This window comes from Abrus precatorius, unplaced genomic scaffold (genome assembly GCF_003935025.1).
Source record: "Abrus precatorius isolate BTA unplaced genomic scaffold, Abrus_2018 Scaffold6, whole genome shotgun sequence".
NCBI lineage: Eukaryota > Viridiplantae > Streptophyta > Magnoliopsida > Fabales > Fabaceae > Abrus > Abrus precatorius.
In genome coordinates, this window is record NW_020874406.1 from 10,490,774 (window position 1) to 10,512,415 (window position 21,642).

General features: G+C 32.9%; 3 protein-coding genes across 11 annotated transcripts in view; all 3 read left to right on the top strand.

Moving 5' to 3' along the window:
- The window catches only part of LOC113868471 (pentatricopeptide repeat-containing protein At5g13270, chloroplastic-like), a 29,484-nt gene extending 21,344 nt beyond the window's left edge, over window positions 1–8,140 (top strand). The window contains exons 1-5 of one of the 8 annotated variants that reach the window (XR_003505380.1): window positions 314–428; window positions 462–766; window positions 944–3,257; window positions 5,575–5,975; window positions 6,557–8,140. Coding sequence is in view for 5 of the 8 variants with exons in the window: in XM_027504077.1 (XP_027359878.1) it covers window positions 508–2,805 (2,298 nt within the window). In the remaining 3 variants the exon portion in view is untranslated. Of the gene's footprint in view, window positions 1–312; window positions 3,613–4,024; window positions 5,441–5,574; window positions 5,976–6,556 lie in introns of those variants that run through there. The other 7 variants (XM_027504078.1, XR_003505379.1, XR_003505381.1 and 4 more) reach the window with 7 other exon arrangements.
- A 1,186-nt stretch (window positions 8,141–9,326) lies between these two features.
- On the top strand, window positions 9,327–12,310 carry LOC113869540. 2 transcript variants are annotated; one of them, XM_027505913.1, is made up of 5 exons: window positions 9,327–9,484; window positions 9,673–9,814; window positions 11,061–11,154; window positions 11,808–11,888; window positions 11,987–12,308. In XM_027505913.1, exons 1-5 carry the CDS (start codon window positions 9,451–9,453, stop codon window positions 12,122–12,124), a joined length of 489 nt encoding a protein of 162 aa, XP_027361714.1. In that variant the 5' UTR covers window positions 9,327–9,450; the 3' UTR covers window positions 12,125–12,308. The 2 variants fall into 2 exon arrangements, with proteins under 2 accessions (XP_027361714.1, XP_027361715.1); XM_027505914.1 differs by having other exon boundaries at window positions 9,358–9,484; window positions 9,676–9,814; window positions 11,987–12,310.
- A 2,940-nt stretch (window positions 12,311–15,250) lies between these two features.
- LOC113869554 lies at window positions 15,251–17,158 on the top strand. Its single transcript, XM_027505935.1, has 4 exons — window positions 15,251–15,426; window positions 15,587–15,832; window positions 16,316–16,531; window positions 16,921–17,158. The coding sequence occupies exons 1-4, from the start codon at window positions 15,424–15,426 to the stop codon at window positions 17,149–17,151; spliced, it is 696 nt and encodes a 231-aa protein (XP_027361736.1). The 5' UTR covers window positions 15,251–15,423; the 3' UTR covers window positions 17,152–17,158.
- The last annotated feature ends 4,484 nt before the right edge of the window (window positions 17,159–21,642 follow it).

The following is a 21,642-nucleotide window of genomic DNA, read 5'->3' on the forward strand; positions in this document are numbered from 1 at the left end:
GAATAATCGAAAAGTATATGTTTTCTGCTAGGGTTTCGTGGTGTCTATGATATAATTTGGAACTTGTTTGAAATTGTCATTGCTATTTGATCGTTCATTTTTGTGAATATGATAATCAAGCATGTTGGGTTAGAAACGAAGTGAAGTTAAAGTATAAACTAAATTAAAAGAAGAGATATTAATAAACTTATTCAATGAAGCGACTGGAACTTCTGGCTTTATTGATACTGTTTGCTTTATCTAAGCCTGTAAGACTTTTTTCTTAGGCTGTTATCTAAGTTGTGATTCTTTCTCTCTCTTTTTTCATATCAGATAAGGGCGTTGGGCTTTATAACAGAGGAATCAGATTGAATATTTAGATTGCTCGTATATAATTGTTTATGGGGTTGTATGAGATTTGGCTTGGATGTAATCCTTATCATTGACTGGTTTTCTCTGATTTGGTTCTCTTGTTGGGTCTGCCCAAAGTTGTGCGGTGATACTTTCTTTGAATCTCAAACAAACTAAATGTCTTCAATAAAGTGTCAGTGCTCTTGGCTGCTTTCCAATTCTTCACCAGTAATGGCAGCTAATGACAAGATCAATGATGCGAGACATACTAATTTTGCTCAAATACCTTCATGGATCTCTTTGAAACACAGTCATTCTTCGTTGAGGACCCATCAAAATAAACAAGGCCAAGTTGAAAACTTGCATTTGATTTCTTTAGCTAAACAAGGGAAGCTTAGAGAAGTGCATGACTTCATCAAAACCATGGACGAAGCAGGTATTTCCATTAATCCCCGATCATACGAATACCTCTTCAAAATGTGTGGAATGTTGGGGGCGCTGTCTGATGGAAAATTATTTCATAATAGACTGCAAAGAAGGGCTGACGGAAATAAATTCATTGACAATTGTATTCTTCAAATGTATTGTGACTGTAAGAGTTTCTTAACTGCAGAGAAATTCTTTGATGAAATGGTTAACCGGGATTTGTTCTCTTGGGCCACCATTATATCTGCTTACACTGAGGAATGGCGTATAGATGAAGCTGTTAGATTGCTCGTACGTATGCTGGATTTGGGTATCTCACCAAACACCTCTATCTTCAGTACTCTTATGGCGTCTTTTGCAAATCCTTCAATGTTAGATTTCGGCAAACAGATACATTCTCAGTTGATAAGGATTGGGTTTACTGCCAATGTTTCTACTCAGACATTAATCTCCAACATGTATGTCAAGTGCGGGTGGTTGGATGGTGCTGAAGTTGCCACCAATAAGATGACTAGGAAAAATGTTGTGGCTTGCACTGGGTTGATGGTGGGCTATAATCAAGCTGCAAGGCATAGGGATGCTCTGTTATTATTTGCCAAGATGTTAATTGAAGGTGTAGAGTTGGATGAATTTGTCTTCTCAGTTGTGCTCAAGGCATGTGCCGCATTAGGAGACTTGTACACTGGAAGGCAAATTCATAGTTACTGTCTAAAACTTGGCATGGAATCTGAGGTCTCAGTTGGTACTCCCCTAGTAGACTTCTATGTTAAGTGTGCAATGTTTGAAGCTTCACGTCAGGCTTTTAAGAGTATACGTGAACCAAATGATTTTTCGTGGAGTGCTTTAATTGCCGGATATTGCCAAAGTGGTCGATTTGATAGAGCTCTTGAGGTTTTTAAGACAATAAGAAGTAAAGGGGTGTTATTGAATTCATTCATCTACACCAACATTTTTCAAGCATGCTCTGCTGTCTCAGATTTAAATTACGGTGCTCAAATTCATGCAGATGCAATAAAAAAGGGGCTAGTTGCATACCTCTCTGGGGAGAGTGCTATGATCACTATGTACTCAAAATGTGGCAAAATGGACTATGCACAGCAAGCATTTTTTATTATAGATAAACCTGATACTGTTGCATGGACTGCAATAATATGTGCCCATGCTTACCATGGCAAAGCTTATGAAGCTTTGAGGCTTTTTAAAGAGATGCAGGCGTCTGGTGTAAGGCCAAATGCTGTCACATTCATAGGTTTGTTAACTGCTTGTAGTCACTCAGGTTTAGTTAAAGAGGGAAAGCAGTTTTTGGATTCAATGAATGACAAATATGGTGTGAACCCATCAATTGATCATTACAATTGCATGATTGATATATACTCTCGTGCTGGATTATTACAGGAGGCTCTTGAGGTGATAAGGAGTCTGCCATTTGAACCTGATGTAATGAGTTGGAAAAGTTTACTTGGAGGATGTTGGAGCCATCGGAATCTTGAGGTTGGGATGATTGCAGCTGATAAGATCTTTCACCTGGATCCACTAGACTCTGCTACTTATGTAATCATGTTCAACCTATATGCTTGGGCTGGGAATTGGGATGAAGCAGGGAAATTTAGAAAGATGATGGCTGAAAGGAACTTGAGGAAGGAAGTCAGTTGCAGTTGGATTATTGTGAAGGGTAAAGTCCATCGTTTTGTGGTAGGTGACAGACACCACCCTCAAACAGAACAGATATACTCAAAATTAAACGAACTTGATTTTGCTTTCAAAAAGGGTGAGGAAAACCTTCTCAATGTAGATGATGCGCTATGTGACTTTACCGAACGGAAAGAGCAGCTTCTTGATCATAGTGAGAGACTAGCTATAGCTTATGGTCTCATATGTACCACAACTGTGACCCCCATTATGGTATTCAAAAATACTCGATCATGCAAAGACTGTCATGATTTTGCAAAAAGAGTCTCGACAGTAACTGGTCGTGAATTAATTGTGAGAGATGCCAATAGGTTCCATCATATTAATTCAGGGCAATGTTCTTGCCGTGATTACTGGTGATTTTTGCTGAGTTCTTCTCTAGGTCTAAGTTGCTTGGTTTTTCTTAATGCTGCATCAGTTACAGAGTTGAATCATCATACAATTGGATATGCAGAGCTCTCGTTGGATTACTGTAGATGAGTATCATAAGCCAACTTCTGGTGCAGCTATCCTTGTCATTGCTATAAATCTAGCGTATTCTTTCTTACACTTTAGACAAAGTGATACTCAGGATTTAAGTCTCCATAGTTGTTTATGCCTAATTGTTGAGTAATGGGCACTCCTCCATGGAGGTTCCATATACAAATCATGTGATAGTCAGATGGTTCAGACCTCAGCAGATTGTACTGTTAGGATCAAGCAACTTCCATTGCACCAAATGCTACAGGGACTTTACCTATGGTAGTTGCCACAGGGAGGGATGTTAAGTCTTCAAATCCTAGGCAATCAAGCACCTTCCACTGCACCAAGAGGTATGTTAGTCTGTGTGTGCTTTATTTTCTTATAGCCTTTTGGAAGTGCATCAAAAATTGATGGCTGGATCCATCCAAAGGACTAGGAGAGGAATGTTAAGCCCAATAATTCTAGAAGGGAGAGGTATTAAAGCCTGGAGTACCTACCATATTAGGAATAAGAAAGAAATGAAAAGGGCAAAAAAGACATAATCATCATCACCTTCATGTACAATTGATTAGGCATTATATTTTACAAATAGTTGAAATGTCTGCTATTCTGTTGCTCTTGTGTCCTTGCCGACTATCAGACTTGTTACAATTGTCATTTTTTTTGTTCAGTTAATTAAAAATCGAGAGTGATACAAAGGATACCACTAGATCAACCTTTCACATGCAATTCTTATCTTACATTCGGCTATCAAGAATGTTTTGCAGTTAAAAGAAGCTATCTATGATTGTTCTTGCACACACATATAAAGACGACTTATATAATAATGTTTGATACTAAAAGCTTGCAAAAATGTTGTATGATTAAATTGGTATATTTTATTTTTTTTACCAGAAGGATATCCAGAGGTTTATGGGTTTGGGGCTTGCTTTGAAGTGTTTGCTTTGATTAGTTTTAATGAACTGCTGAAATTCAGTTCATATGCAGTTTTAAAATGTCTTGGTGAAAGATGATTTCAGAAATCTCTATTACAAAGAGGAGCATTCTTTTATTCCAGAGTACACAATTTTTTTTTCTCTAATTTAAATAGCTACTTAGGCATACATGTGAATGGTGGTCCCCGTTTATTTTGATTCAGGTTTTTAAGTTTATATATTGCCTTAAATGATATTAGAATTTTGAGTAAGTTTTGTATCGATGAAATGCATTAAGGTTGCAAAAAGTGACTGTGTTTTATATTGAATTTGGACCAAGTCAAAATCAGTAATTTAGCCATGCATTTAGTAGAAGGTCATGATGACAACACTTCTTGTATTAGTAGAGCCAGTGATACTAATTTAGTGAATGATAGCCATCAAAGGAACGCGGAGAGAATAAATAAATCCTGTAGTTCAGCTTCAGTTAGTCAAATAGGGGCAGAAGGATCTGGAAGTGCTCCATCAGTAGACACTAGCCATAGTTCACCTAATGTACAATGGTTATGTGAGCAATCTCGTAGTGGTAACTCTCTCTCTAGTAATCCAAACTTAATGAATGTGGGAAGGGATTTGTGTTCTCATATCCCAGAAAAGTTGTCAGAATGTTCTACTGAGAATTCTAGTTCGTCATTGACCAAAGAGAGGGAGCCTATTGTTCTGGCTGGTGAGAAAATTATTGTGGAGAAGGATGGCCTTAATGAGAGTACTTCTGAGATTTCACTAAAAGTATGTCCAAATTCAGAAGCAGATAGTGATGCCTGTGATGCGAATGATGAAGGTCCTAAGTGTTCAGTCCTTGATGAACAGCATAAGAAAGATGAAGAACTGGTGAAATCACATGGTGAGCAGGAACTTCAATCTGAAGATGAGAGTGATGATACCCATTTAAATGTTTACTTAGGCATACACCTGAGCGGTGATACCCATTTATTTTGATTTAGGTTTTTAATTTTATATATTGTCTTACATGATGTTAGAATTCTGAGTAAGTTTTGTATCGATGAAATACATTAAAGTTGCAAAAGGTGGGTTTTTTTGGACCAAGTCAAAAGCAGTAATTTAACCATGCATTTAGTAGATGTGTTGTTTGGATATAAAATCATTCTCTAGCCTTCACATAATAACATAATTTTTTGGGAGAGTTGGTCTTTAATTGGTATAAAGTCCTTCCATCGTGTCTCTTTGTTGTAAATGTAAAGCAGAGGTGGTGATGACTCTGGCATTGCTGTTTTCCTGCAATGACTTGTCAACGGACTAGTGCATGTGCACATTCAGCTGAGTTGTCACACCACAATGGGTAGCTTTTGTGGTGCTGTTCTCCCAATGTATGTATCAATTGGTGAATCAAAGCCTTCATAATCAAGGGGTCATGAATTCAATTTTGTCATTCTTCTGATAAAAAATTGAATTTTAGCACAAGATAGGTGTGCCTGTGCATTGTCCTTGCTTTAAGCTCAAAGGGGTCCTGTGCATTGGCCATGCTAGATTTAAAAGCATTTAGGATCCTTCACCTAACTGCTTCAGCACTTGGAGGAGAGTTGGTCTTTGGTAGTTGGGTATGTTGAGCTTGAAGCTTATGTGATCTGAAATTTTTAAATGCATAACTACCTAACCACTACTTTAAAAAAAAATGTTTAATTCACTTTTTAACGCATATGTTTAGACTGCTAATAAACCTCTTTTTTGGCAGGCTGGAATATGTTGTTTTACTTATGGGGCATATTTAGAGGGAGGAGGATTATTCATTCAGATTCTGCAAAAAAGACTTGTATTCCCAGTTTGAGTGCGCTACCAGTTGAGGTGAATTCTTCAGCTGTTGTGACTTCGCCTGAAACCCTTTGTTCACCAAAATGTATGCATGAAGAATCAATTGATTGTGATAAAGCGTGCAATGCAGTTCTCCCATCCACATCCATAGACCAACATCAGATTGCTGCAAGTAGGAATATTGATGTCAATCACCAGACACATCTGCATTCACAAGAAAACTTAGGGAAGCTAGATGGTAGTATTGACTCGAAATCTACATCAAGGGTTCCAAGAAACAGTTCTCTGTTATGTCAAGAAATGAAATCCGCTGGTTCATCCCTGGTAAAGTTTTTATCCTCAAATGCATAAAATTTGGTAGACTAAAATGTTTGTTTTTGTCATAAAATCTTCTTGTATGCATTTATGTTGTCAACATGGTGATCTGATCATGGACTCTCATACTACTAAAGTTTAAAATGCTATTTTGTTACCCAAGATAGATCATGGAGATTGCTTTTAACAATTTTTGCTCAACATTGACGGTCTTACAATGAGATTTCTGTACTGCTTAATTACAAGGTGTGCAACAATGATGCAACTTTGCAGTTTTTTATGTCACAATATTACCATGTTAGCAATTCTTGATATTTTTATTAAAGGGAAGGTAAAAACGTTGTTTAATACTTAAATATAGTAACGTAATGCTGATATTACACCCCATTCTGTGAAGAGAGAAACCTATTAATTGAAAGCCTGTATGTGAGGATGAAATCCCTTGTATGTCTAACTTCTAGTTGCTTGTAAGTTATCCTGTGAACTGCAGAGATCACTCTTTAGAAACCCCTTTTATGAAGAGTATGAGTTATCTTGGATGCTGATTATCTCATTTTGTTGATACTGATAGATGATATTCTTTTATGCAGAAAGCTGGTGAACTTGAACATGGAAAATATAGAGTATCTAAACCTTCTGATGCAATGGGAACAAGTGTAAGGAGTAGGATTGTGGAAGCAAAAACTGATTCTGATATTACTGGCAAGCAAGAGAATGGTTTGTATTCATTGATTCCTTTTGAAAAAGTTGCTGCGAGCATTGATAGGAAAGAAATTTTTTTGCATGGAATAAAGGGTGATGAAGATGAGCAAAGCTCTAAGAGGAAACAAAAGGAGGATTTTCACAATGTTGATTTGGAGGCAAACATTGACAATAATCAAGAAACAGATGCTGCAAGCAATTTTAGAAAGGATAGGGGTTCAAAATCAATGATTAGCAACGTTGAAGATCAACAAAGGCCCAAGAGGAAACAGAAAGATGAACGCTATATTGACTTGGAGGCAAATATTGAAAATCAAGAAACATGTGGAGCAACCTATATTAGTATGGATAAAAGTTCAGAAAAAATTGACAGTGATGAAGACCAGCGACTGCTTAAGAGGAAACAAAAAGACAATGATCATCACTACATTAACTTGGAGGCAGCTTTTCAGGATGAGCTGTGTGAAGGGAACTGTCAACTACCTAATGATAGAGAAGTTCAGAATGTAGATTTTTCTGACACAATTATGGGGCCTTCAGTAGTCAGTTGTCAGAAAATGCCTTGGAATGAGGGAAATGGAAAGTTAGAAGATGGAGAAAGTTCTAGTAAGAAGCTAAAGACAGGTTTCAGTAGGATTTATGAATCTTGCAGTTCTAGAGGTGGAAGCTCCTTTAGTGACAGTTTTACATCTCTTAGAAATGACCTTGGTTCTTCATCTTCAGTCAAGGACAAAGGATGTGAAGAAGCTTGTGATGAGAAAATCATTCATGAAGACTTGGGAACAATGGAAAGAACCTTCTTTCCCGTTGATACACACAATATTAGTGACGCCCAATCGGTGCTGAATAGCATGTCAATGAAAGGCCTTCGTGAGTCTGAGGAACAATTTCAAGATGTGATTCCCAATCTAGAACTTGCTTTAGGGGGCAAAACAAAACCACTGCTGGCGACACCACCACCTGCTCCTAAGGGTATGCTGCCTTTCTTAGTTGGGGCAGTAGACAGGAAAAATAACCATCCAAATGGCTTAGGAGATGGGCAGGAGGATGATGCTGTTGCTGCATCTCTTTCACTTTCTCTATCCTTTCCATCTTCAAACAAGGAACACAAAAAAGCTGCTTCAAAAGCTGAGCTTTTACCTGAGGGACACCCCGTGAACACCTCGTTGCTCCTTTTTGGAAGATTCCCTGACAAATAAATTTGCTCGATGCTTTATGTTTCCAATCTTGTAAATTATGTTGTTCTGGATTGTCCAATGTCCATCCTGTATGATAGATAAGCTTCCAGTCCCTATACAAAGGAGCCATTGTCCCCAACAAGAGTCAATTTTTTTAGTCCTTTTAGAACTTTGTTATATACATGTTTTACGTTAGCTTTTTTGTTTTCAGAATGCAGAGTTCCGGCTGTTTGTATATAGAGAGAATTTAAGCCGGTATAATTTCAAAAATGTTACTATGAACTTGCGGATGACTATTTTTATGGCAGGCTTTCCTCTGTTCCTAACCCCATTGTCTGTTGTTTTTTCGATCTTTGTACTTGGTATACAGTTCTACCAGCTATCATATACATGGGAGGAAACAAGATATGAAACAATAATATAGGTGAGAATATTGAAATAATATTTATGAAAAAGATAATTAAAAATCACTGAAGATAGTTTATTTACATGTAGAAATTTTTTTTGAAAGTATAGAATAGATGACATGAGTTTTAGTCTCAAAATCTTGTTTTATAAAAAAAGACAGAAATATATAAAATAACTTTAAAGGAAGAAATTAAAAGAAACCTTATTATTAATAATATTTCTAAAAATTTTGATATTTGGATGTTCTTTTTATGATTATGAAATGCAATTGCTTTATCGTAACATGTTTTGGATGATCTATGGCATATTTTTGGTGGACTAAAATTGACTATTAAATGTTTAGGCTTGATTTAAAAGTAAAAATATATAAATTTTAAGATATTTATTTAAATGAATTGTATTTAAAATTTAGGTTTGTTTTGTTATTTTAAAATTAATTTAATATAATATTTAATAGATATATTTTCTAACAAGTCAAGACAAAAGAAAGAATAATATAATAAAAGTATATTTGAATATAGAATTATATCCTAATTTTAAAAATAAAAATAGTTTAATTGTATATTTGTTAATTAAATTAACATTTATAAAATTATATATATACAAGTAAGAGTTATTCATCAGCTTTAAATGTTAAGTTTATAAAAGTGTTGATTTGCCTTATTTATATAATCAAAGTTGAAATTAAAATTAAACTTGTTTGTTTATTGTAAACATATTTCATTGAGTATTTAACCCGTTAAATTTAAATTAATTACAAATAATTTAATTTATTTACAAATAATTTAATCTAACTGGAACAAAATTGAAATAAAAATATTTTTGTTAAAAATTTAAAAATATATTTGTTTTCATATTTTAAATATATTTTAACATTGTTCTTGATAAAATTTTATTATTTATCAATTCTTTAACCAATGCTTTTGACAAAAGTCATTAAAAAGAATTAAAACAAAACGTTTTCTGAGATTAAAGGGTACCTCAAATTTAAATATAGTTTTAGATGCATATCTTCGAATGAAAATTCATTTGAGAGGATGAATTCTTTTTGTCATTTAAACTAACGAGATTGCAGATAAATAAACATAAATTGTGGCGATGAGCAATGATTATTTTATACAGAAAGAATTTCTCGTAATCTCCTACATCTCCATCATTCTCTCTCCATTTCTTCACTCTCACTTTCAGTTTCTCTCATGGCAACTTGTTTCGCCCCGTTATCGATTTCAGGTGAAATTTTGCGTCTTTTTATCAACCCTTTTGTTCTTAATAATAAAGAATTTTAAACAACATGGCGTACAAAAAAAATTGTATCCATTGATCTCAGTCGTTACTCCATTGATTTTTAGGGTTTTTCTTTTCTATACAAATTCAATGTTCAAATAAATCTTGGAATTCTTTTTTTTTTTTCTTGGCAGTTGGTGGATCTTATGTGAAGTCACCTGAGCTGTGGTTAACAAAGCGTAATTCATGTGGGGTTGGACCTAAGCTCACTGTTCAAAGGAGATCAAACCTTGTGAGCAGAAGCAATCGCACTTCATCAATTTGTGCAGAATACCGGTATGTTATTTTTGCATCACTTTTATTTAGGCTTATTAGAAATTCAAGAAAATAATTTCTTGTTAATATTTCATGTTTTAAAATAAATTAAACCATTATAACCTTACCCAGAATCCCTATCATACCAGATGACTCTTTCTTCATTTTCATATGAGTTAAAAGATTAAATCTGCTTTGGGAATATTTTATAAATCTTTAAAATTAAAATTTCAGAATGAGTCATTGATGCTAAATAAATCAAAGAATAATCTTCCAGACCAGTTTTTAAGATAAAATTTGTCAATAAAAGACCTGAAGTGAATAAAGAATGGTGATGTTCAGAGTTTCTTTCTACCGTCCATTCACATGTATATTATATTATTAATTTTGGAACAATAACTGCTCTCTCTTTAATGAATTAAAAGAAAATAAGATTTTAACCACTGTTTCAGTTCGTGATTTTGAGAATATTTTGGGTCCTAGGAAGTAATGGAAGGAATTTTTTATTTGTTGCCTGTTTCGGAAGATTATGCAAATATTTGTTGTTATTTCTAGGTATGGGCAAAAAATTCAAATTTTTAATAAAACGGATGCCTAGGTCCACTTTAATTTTTTGTCCAGATTTATTTGAAACCCATTTAGTAAAACTGGATTCCAGAATCGTAGCTTCTTCCCTTTTTGTTCAATGCCCCCCTTTGCCCACTGTATTCTTCAATCCAATTACCTCCACCTCACTGGATCCTTCTTCCCTCCACCCAACTCTTCGTTCTCTTGATGGAACAGTCTTCAATTCATCATCAATGAATATGACATTCGCTCCTGTTGTAACCTTCCTTCCTCTTCTATTTCCCAAACCTGCATGAACATCACTACCCTGTCACAGTTCAAAGCCATTGTTCCTGTCTCAGCACTTTGATCCAATGGTAACAATCACCTACTTGTTGTTATTGTCATTTTTTCTCTTTCCTTTTTTGGTCATCATCGTTTTTTCTATATTGGCATTGTTGCTGGTTCTTGGTGCATTGATTGAGGCCCAAGAAATAGAAGAAGGATGTAGGTAGAGGTGAGATGGGTTTGAGTTCGTTGAACCAAAACTGGTTTTAAACCATATCTTAATTTTAAAACCAGTTTTAAAACAATTTAAAAAAAAAAAGATTGGTTGATAATTAAATTCAATTATATGGATTTAAAATGGATTTGAATTGGTTTTGTGTTCATCCAATTCATGCACAGCCCTTTATTTCCATTTACTGTCTCCCTTGTGCAGTGGTAACAGCGGAGGTGGGGGTGGCGATTTTCTTGCTGGCTTTCTTCTGGGTGGTGCAGTTTTTGGAACTATAGCTTATATCTTTGCTCCCCAGGTGATTTCTTCTGACTTCAATTTTATTTTATTAAGTCTAGCAAATTTAACTGGAACAATGTATGATGGAGGACAACCTTGATCATACAATTCAAAAAGAAAGAGAAAGGGAGACAGATTGACCGTGTGATAGATAATTACTTTTGAAAAAAATATTTTCTTATAAACAAGGAGATGCAGTGACAACAGGACTGACTCAACAATTTGATTCATTGTTATTAACTACCTCACTGTTGTTTCATTGATTGGTGGATTATTTGTTTCTTTCACTAATGGTTAAATTTGCTTTTCTAAGGAGAGAAAAAAAATGGTTTTTCTCCTTTATGTGCAATATCAGTGATGATATCAGTCTGCTGTGGTGATGGGTCAGAGTCATGAATGTTTATTTTTATTGAGAAATATGAAAAATGTCTATAAAGTATATTACTAACTTTTCATCTTTACATTTAATCATATCGATATGTCTTGAGAACTGTTAGTGTTCTCTTAACAAAATTTTGAATTTTGTCTTAGCATAAGGAGTCATATTTGCATTATCCATCTTATAGTTGTACTTCTGTTACTTCTATCACTGTTTAATGATATTATTTTTGCCATTTTGATGGATCTTAATATGCTTTTAAGTTTGGATGTTGACTTTATTTTGTCATGCAGATCAGAAGGTCTCTGCTAAATGAAGATGAATATGGGTTTCGCAAGGCCAAAAGACCAATATACTACGACGAAGGGTTGGAGGTAATTAGGTTGCACTTGGCTTAAATTCAACTTTTCTGTGGCATTTGAATATATATACTGAGCTTCTTATGGTTATGTTATGCAATTCCTGAATGCAGAGGACCAGGCAGACCTTGAATGAGAAGATAAGCCAACTAAATTCTGCCATTGATAATGTATCTTCCCGTTTGAGAGGTGGCAACAACGTGCCTGCAGCGCAGATCGAAAATGATCCTGAGGTTGAAGCTACCATGTGAGACCTTTCCAGTTTGATACTGTTATCAACAATGCTTTGAAGTAGTGAAATACAACACAATTGATAAACAGATCTATGTTTTTTGATACTGGACTAATATAATTGGAATGATTTTGTTTTTACCTTAATGGATGATTTTGTTTCTGTGCATGATGCAGCTGGGATTGTGATGAAGCACTATCTCACATTTTTGGTGTAACCTGTGTCTCATTTTGATAACTACGTTGCATGCATAATAGGTGCGATACACAAGAAATTGGAATTTCATTAGATTGAAATTTAAATATCAAATTCATAAACCAACCAGACTGCACAACTCAACTGATGAAAATTAATTCACTGGAAGAACATTATGCTTTCACTATAATTGCTTTGTGATTATCTCTACAATTATTCAAAGCCTAAAAAGCCAAAATTGATAACAGAAAATAAATGAATTAACAAATTAAAAAAGACAGTGACAGATCTTTAATATTATAGATAGATAATAATTAAAGTAAAAGCATAATTATTGGACAAAAGTAAGAATCTCAAAGGCATATTGCATTTTTCATTCTTCAGTATCATTGTGTTTATCAACTTTGACAGGTCACTAAACTTTGACAGGTCACTAAAACTTCTTAATGTCTGTATTTCTTCACCTACATGCCTTTTTCCCCTCCATATTCCATCATATTGGTTGGGACTTGTTTGGGTGTTACCCACACAATAGATGCTTTTTTGTCTTTTTTTGGGCTTTTCCTCGGCCTTTTGGGCCTTTTTTTATTTCTACCAGAGATGACAAAAAAAGTAAAATCATGACTATTGTACCGATTACAACCGGTTAGTTTCTAATTTAATTTTTTCCCAACAAATATTAGTAAGTGACATTCACTTGAAGACATCAAAGTTGGTGGAGGAACATTTTGATATTGGATGCATTTAGATTCGCGGCTTATTCAATAATTTTTTTAAAATAATATCTTATATCTTAAATTTAATGATAAAATTTATTAGAATAAGCTGAAAATAACATTGATAAATTATGATTCAATTTAGATAGATTTTTTTACAAGTACTTATTAGAATAAAAAATTTAAGTAATAATATGAATCAAACTCCTCTTATGAGTTAAAATAAACTTTATACTTCACTATTTTTAAAAAATTGTTCAAATTTTTTATAACTTGAAAAGATAAGTTGTGGGAGAAATTTTATTTATTTTTATATTATTGTTTTGTTTTTATAAAGACTTATTTACAAGCTCATGAATCTAAACCTATATGAAAAAGCTTGTTGAATTAAATTGAAAACACCTTATGAAAATAATAAACTATTTTCATTTTTTTTTTCAAACAAATCAAATATAAATAACATTTTGAAGCCATGCCAATTGCAGTAGGGTTTTCTTGTTTCCCATTACCAGGGGTGAAAGATAATGAGTCAATAGGGATGGGTAGCACATTATGCACGCTAGAAACAGTGCTTAGAGAAAGTATAGAATAGCCTGCCATAACCATCACAGACTTGCAAAGATAAGATTTCAAAGGCGATGGTTTTGAGAAATTCAAAATTGCATTCCATAAGATATGAGGTACGTAGTTGGGTCAATGTCTTAACCAAGGTAAGTGTTCCCTCTTTCTACAACTAAATAGGGATACTCAGTGGCCCCTACTCACATATTCACACCTTTTGCCTTTTGCTATATGACTCCTCCAACCCCATTAACTGAAAGCAACTAAGAGCTTATAGAAAAGTGGAATGTGGTGCTTCTTTTCTTTTGAACACGCTTTTAATAAAGCAAGGATTTTTTTCTTATTTTTATTTTCATAAACGATAAAACTATCACATTTAAGTTAAAATAATTTCTGTCATACATATGAGGGATATTTTATGTGTTTTAATTTAATTTGATTTTTGTGATTTTTTTATTTTATTCTTAATTACAAAAAATAGTTCAAATACTTTTAAATGTTATAAATACTTCTGAATAGTTAACTTTGCATATTTTTATTCAACTTATATTATTTATTACGAAAATCAACATAAATAATTTTTCTTTAAATATTTAATTTAGTTTCTATAAAAAAATTTCATTACAAGTTTAAGTTTGAAAATATTAATTATGAGAGGAATGTTTGATGTACATTTTCTAATGACAAAATGTGTTAAAGAGTTTGTTTTTTAAAAAAACATGGTATTGATATTTCTCTTAATTATAAATAGGTGTAATTTTATTTTTCTTTACCATATAATTTACAGTAGATATCTGCCTTTGATAAGCTCTTCAACAATGAAAATTATCTCTTGATATTCACATACATTATCTTCTAAACTTTTGAAAAGGATTAGTGACAAGAAACTTGAATAAATTTGGAAATAATTATAAATTGAAATCTTGTATGAAAAAACATTTTTCTATAGATTTTCAAAAATTTTCTAAACTTAAAAAGAAAAATATTCATATAAATTATAAGTGGAGGCTTCTACCAAAATGGAAACTGAGTGCGAAAAGTGGGCTCCACTCGCCTTGTTAACAACTCAACACATGGCCATCCATTTGCCATTATATATTCCATTAAATAAATGCTGACTATTCTTTCTATTCCTCCACATGTCAACATCTGAACCTTCCAAGTGTCAATCACAAAAATAGACACTGTTTCCAACCTTAATCTACCATGTCCTAACTCAATTTTTTTCCTACCCAAAAAAATTAAAACAAGCAAAATACAGCTACACTTCTTATCTATATTTTCTGCACAAATTATGGGTAATTTGTTGATATAATTATTTGAATTTTACAATGAAACTAAACTACTTTACTTGAACTAGATTAAAAAAGTTGCATAAACTCAGGGCACATTTATATTAAATAATTTTGAAAAACATATCAAAAGCATCTGTAATAAAAAACTGCTTTAAATATAAGATAAACTTAACAATTACATATTTAATAATAAAAGTTAAATAATGAGTAAATAAAAAAAATCAGCTGTTCCTTGTGAAAAAGGTATGCTCTTTTGGTTTGGGTTCGGAGTGAGGTTTGGATGTAGACTTTGAAGAAAGCCAAGATAATAAACACTACCTTTACTTTCTTCCTTCATCATCTGCCACCCACCACTACAAACATATAGCCCCACTTTCAAAGTTCCATACTTTTCCCTTCTCTCTTGTCTTTCTACCAATACTAGCATATTGAAAGAAAGTTCTTTTTCTTTTTTTTTTTTCTCTTCTGCCTCCAAAGCAAAACTTGTCTATTAGCATAGAAGATCAATAATCACAGGAGAAATCAAAGCCAAAAGTACAGAAACAAGAATCATGGTTAGTATTAGTACTAACAATCAATGCAAACCCTCTCACATGTACTACACATATGGACATATTTTTAATTTTTTTTTTCTTTTTTCTTATTTGCGTTTTTTTTTCTTCTATTCCTCAATTGTTGGCTAATTGTTCTTTTTTACTGGTTATATGGAATTAGGAGGGTGGAGGAGGTGCAATTGGGATGAGAGGTCTCAATGAAGAAGATGATGATATTGGAAAGAATGAAGAAGAAAACAAGTGGCCATCATGGCTGCGGCCACTTCTCCAAACAAGCTTTTTTATTCAATGCAAAGTCCATGCAGATTCCCACAAAAGTGAATGCAATATGTATTGCTTGGATTGTATGAATGGAGCACTTTGCTCTGCCTGTCTTGCTTCTCACAAAGAACACAGAGCTATTCAGGTAAAAACTTTTGGTGAAATTTTTGTACCTATTAATTGTTTTCTTTAGGATCTATGACTCAGTCTGATCAAATTATACGAGGATTTGAACCCAAAAAGGTCAAAACTTAAGGATTTGGATGCCTGTAATTTGATTGTGTACCCTTCTTCAGACATTGTTACTTTGTTGGATCAAATCCTTGTTGATTGATCCCAAAAAATGTACACTCTTGTGTTAGTTTTATCGGTTACACGTGCCATTCAATGCTGAATTATCAATTCCAAAGTCAACTATGGATGGCCAGTTAAAAAATTGCACTTTGAATTTTCTTTCATAGAAGAATTGATTATTGTCCAACTTAAATGCCCATCGGTTTATCCCAATAGATAGATTATTTATTATTTTTAATTTTTGGCAGTTTATTTTAGCTAGAATAAATAATGTTAATATATGTTATCTGATGCCTTGTTTTTGTATCTTTTTCATTCTCATTATTTTTCAAAGATAAGGAGGTCTTCATACCATGATGTTATAAGGGTCTCCGAGATACAGAAATTTCTGGACATAACAGGGGTCCAAACTTATATTATAAACAGTGCCAAAATTGTGTTCTTGAATGAAAGGCCTCAACCTAGGCCTGGCAAAGGAGTCACCAATACCTGCCAGGTCTGTGAGCGCAGCCTTCTTGATTCCTTCAGCTTCTGTTCACTTGGTTGTAAGGTATGTATATATAGTTAACCCAAATTTCTATCAATTTGCTTTATACTCATTCTTTTTTTCTTTTCTTTTTGGTCCACTTTTGTTTGTGTTTATACGTAAACATTAAGCAATTGCTTGGTCCATTGGAATTTCTATCTTGAAGCATTAAAATGGTATTTCAAACTATTATTTGGATTGCATTACATATAGCAAATCACGGTGAATTGATGGCCTAATTTTCAGAAAACTTTTACTGTTTCTAGCTCCTACTTTCTTTTGACTTTTCCTATACAAAGATGCATTGCAAACATTATGGTGTACCTTTTCCATCACCATTGAAAAAATAATTAAAAAATTATAAACATAGGTGAATATGAATTACATCAAGTTCTCAACTTTTTTCCCCTCAGATAGTTGGAACCTCCAAGAAGTTCAGGAAGAAGAAAATGTTAGCTGAGACAGATGGGTCAGATGATGAAGAATCAATTAATAGCATAATAAATGGAAGTGCCAGAAATAAAATCCAAAGCTTTACACCTTCAACACCGCCACCAACTGTGGTAAATTTCAGAACTGCTAAGAGGAGAAAAGGAGTTCCACATAGAGCTCCAATGGGTGGAGGACTTGTTATAGAATACTAATGTCATATACATATACATATACAATATATATATATATATATATATATATATATATATATATATATATATATATTATAGTATTGGTAGGTCTATGAGTTTTTAGGTCACTTACTGAACAATAATTATACCTAGACAGTGCCACTTCTGAAAGTGGCAATGTATCATCCTTAGACATATATGCTTTGTATTTCACAAAGTTGCAATACCTGAGCCCTGTTCCCTGAGGCCGGTGTTGGGAACTACTCTAATCTCTATCTTGTATAGAACAAATATAGGAGGAAAATCCCAAATATAAAATGAAGGAAAAAAGTATAGGTTAAAATCAAATAACTAAAGAATATAGATAGAGTGGAATTAATTTATGTTGGTGTAAGAATAGCAATCATATGTGTTGGTATCAGATGCGCAATGTACAAAGTGGCTTGTAGAAAGTTGTTGTATTTTAGACAATAAAAGTATTTATCATGATTATTAAAATATTCTCTGGTTTGGTATATGTCCATAGTATGTGCCCTTTGAAAGACCTGAAAGCCGGTTATGAGTGGTTTTAATTGCATAATGTATTTGCCTTCTGTTTCTCTTTCATGCTTCACTTCTTATGCTTTATTAAGTAACACTAAATTAATACCTGATTGGTGTGATGTATTCAGGGTTTAAGCAATTTATTTTAATATGCTTTTCCATTTACCACTTAAAAAGTTTTCTCAATTCTTATTTATTCTATGTATTGCTTTATTACATATGAACTATCTATTGGTCATAATTTTTAAAATTATAAACTTATAATTAAATATAAAAATCCTTCTGGATAAACAAGATAAGATACCAGAACTGACAATATAAGAATAATAGAGGGACCCAGTGAAGAGTGAGACCCACCTGGTTTTTTTCTATGTATCCTCATATGAATCTGGCCATTATCGACATCGTTCAGGCTATGTGGCACACTAGCTCCCCCCTCTACTAGCACATTCAGAGAATTTCTCACACTGTTAATTATTCTTATAGCATTATTTTGGGACAATGGTTGCTTTTTTACTGTGAATAAAAATAAAGTTCTTAGCTACTATTGGAAGATGACATTTTATTCTTATAGTAAATTACATTTAAGCCCCTTCATATGAATAAAAACAGCCATGGGAAAGCACTTATTTGTAACGTATTTTAAAAAGTTGCCATTATAAAAGTTAAAAAAATAAAAAAAAAACATCTATGTTCAATAGTAATTGAACGATGTAGAAAATATTTTAACTTCAAACAAACCTTACTTGTAATACATAAGTATTTTCAAAAATGGAGACAAAGAGAAGCCTTCTTTATAAAAGTAAGTATTAATCAACATTACAAGCCGAATAGCATTTTTCTAAAAGATAAAAAGTGATAGTAAATAATTTTTTAGTGAACTCACAACTGTAAATAATAAAAATTGATAGAACTTACAGAAAATTATACTTGGAAACTGAGGAATAGCACCATTCATAGTTTCATATAAACTTAATTGTTTAAATAAATAACAATATATATTTAAATTCTTATTTAATTTTAAAAATAACTAATTAATTAACAGTAATACTTTTAAAATAATAAAAAAATAAGACACTTGACGATTTCTTTTATACTTGTATAGGCAATGGTATAGTTAGATAAAATAGAAAAAATGAGTAAAAGAATACGAATATACGACGATGTCATGATCTTGGCAATTCTGATGCATTATTAAAGCAATATATTCAATTTTGCTAAATAATAATAATAATAATACATAAACTTTCATAATATCAAAAAAATAGTAGGTCCCACTTATTTAAGAAACAGATATAAGCTTAAACCAAAATTTCGTAGTCTTCATTATTAAAATGATGTAACGTGTCATTAGGTTTTGATGCGCAATGTGTAAATCATTTACAAAACTTAATAATAATATTTAAACCTTTTGGTGTTTAATAAAAATATTAAAATTACTAACTTTTTTAAAAAGAGTTACATAAAAATTATACTAAATTATAAATAATATATGAATGTAATATTTCTCTAATAATGCAGTGCCATGAATAGGATGTATCAAATTTAATATACGTGTTCAAACAAAAAATATATATAGTTTATTTGAAAAAAAATTCAAACATATTAATAAATTGCTTATGGTGGAGAGTGGTTGGGGAGTGCCCGAAGAATATGACCATTTGCGAAGGAATATGACTCTAATTTAATGTTTATCAATTTTGCAATCAATTGAAAGTACAAAGACAAAATCACAAAACCAAATCTATCTCGTGTTTCGTGGAGTTGATAGGCACCTCTTGGAGCATTGCAATTATACCATGGAAAGAAAATGCTAACATTAATGACAATAACAAAACAAAACAAAATATCAAATATCTAACTTTTCATTTTCATGGAACAATTTTATTTTTTCAATACATGGAAAATGCAAGTACCTAGCAACGAAAATGATATATGGCTCAGTAAAGATCAAACTTTACATGTTATCTTCACATCATTTAAACAACAAGAATAGGTAAATCTATCATTTATTGTGTTGAATTGTTCAAGAGATTAATTTTAAAAATTTATTTAATCGTCGTTGTTTTTAACTTAAATTCTATGTTTAATATGTTTTCGAGAGTAAAATCAATCATTGTAATCCAGATTCAAATCCCGTAATTATTAAAAATCAAGTTGTGCAAAATGTTCTGAATTTTCTTGTCTTGAGGATACATTTTGTTTTGTTTTCTTATATTTTTAAGAAATAAAATTTAAATTATGGACACAACTTCAATTACATGTGTTACAATTTGTATTTATTATTTTTTTTCCTAGTTTGCATATCAAGGGTTTTTTACAGAAATAAAATATTTTAAAAAATAAATTATGTATATGTCTTAAAAAAAAATTTGTACATAATATCCTGAATTGGATTGTATAGAAGTCGATTAAAATAGACTTTACACACATATACAGAAGTCAATTATAATAGTTTTTTACAATACAATGAGAAAGTCGATTATAATCAACTTTTGCAACGCATATTCCCATTTTAAAAAATATAATTTTAATTAAATTTGTTAATATTTTCATATAATAATTTAATAATTAAATAATATCAATGTAAAAATAATATTTTAAAAGACAAATAATTTAAATTATAAATTGCATAAAATTCAAATTCCAAAATACATGAAATTAAAATTCTAAAGTACAAGAAATTAAAATTCTAAAGTAGATCACCATCTAGCATATGTGACTATGAGCAACGTCTGTTGCGTCTGGGCCCAGCAAGGTGACTCCCTATTGCACAACGACGACATACAATCTGTCGTACAGGTCTGTGGTGTGCATGTTCCTCCTCCTGATGCATGTTCTGATCATCCGCCTCCCGCTGTTGAACAAGTGTGTGTTGCTGCTCCTCCTCCTCTGATGAACCATTAAAGTTGGGAGTTCGGATATGTGTTGGTGATGGTCGATATAGATTATCTGGTGCTGGTGACATGAACGGTGGACTGAACAATATATGTCATGCAATATCATCCTGAGTTAAACCTGTGACAAAATGTTGCATAGGACTGAGAGTAACCTTAGCATCTGACATGAACTGATGACTAGGGCCTGCCATAAAATGCTAGTTAGGGGTCATACATGTTTGGCTAGGGCTCGACATAAATTGGTGCTGAGAAGGACCAACCATGTACTGCTATTGGCAAGGTCCTGACATGAAGTGGTGGCTGAGGTATGTAGGTATCAGGTGGTATACGTAGTGTGAGGTATGTTGTACAGTTGAATTTGCATTAGGTTATTCATTATGTGCTGGGATGTCGGCTGGTATATGTGCCTCATTACGATACTGACGTCTACTGACACGTGTCCCTGCATGCAAACGACACATAAAAGAGCGTCTATATAGAACGTCATCAGGGTGTGTTATGTCAGGTGCTGGAGGGGCATGTAGTGGTACACCATCAGGTAAGTCCCTAAGCTCTGCATCTTGTGGACCTCCATCAAACGACAAAAATCTATGTACGTGCAACAAGTACCACTTAAAGTACTCGACAGAGGGATGATCATCATTAGCTAGAGAAAATGGAACTCGTCAGTCCCGACGTGCTTCCCATACAACATGCCATGTCACATGATAATCAGGCCACCATATATCTAGATCACCCCTCTCATCCTTAGCGTGGAATCGATCAATATTTATCGGGCTGGTCGATATGTGTTGTGCTCCACCAAATTGTCGAACTACCCGATCAATAGGGTGTCACTCAATCATAGTAAACTGTATAAGAGCAGTCACATATGCCCAAACATCTGCCTCATCATACAAGAAAGGAGGTGTAATGTTCTTGACCTCATTGTTGTTGTAGGGCCTCCACCTAAACTGAAATAATAAATAACAAATATTAGACCAAAAAATATATCACAATTAAATCAAAATAATTTAGTAACATAAACCTTGTTTGAACTTACCCCTGTAATGCCAATTGAATCAATGAT

What these genes read in the sequence shown, in the direction of transcription:
- LOC113869540 (XM_027505913.1), top strand. Translation starts at nt 9,451, where the DNA reads ATGGCAACTTGTTTCGCCCCGTTATCGATTTCAG. An exon ending in TCAATTTGTGCAGAATACCG is followed by an intron (nt 9,815 to 11,060) that starts GTATGTTATTTT and finishes TCCCTTGTGCAG; the next exon opens with TGGTAACAGCGGAGGTGGGG. An exon ending in ACTACGACGAAGGGTTGGAG is followed by an intron (nt 11,889 to 11,986) that starts GTAATTAGGTTG and finishes TCCTGAATGCAG; the next exon opens with AGGACCAGGCAGACCTTGAA.
- LOC113869554 (XM_027505935.1), top strand. An exon ending in AAGAACACAGAGCTATTCAG is followed by an intron (nt 15,833 to 16,315) that starts GTAAAAACTTTT and finishes TATTTTTCAAAG; the next exon opens with ATAAGGAGGTCTTCATACCA. An exon ending in TCTGTTCACTTGGTTGTAAG is followed by an intron (nt 16,532 to 16,920) that starts GTATGTATATAT and finishes TTTTCCCCTCAG; the next exon opens with ATAGTTGGAACCTCCAAGAA.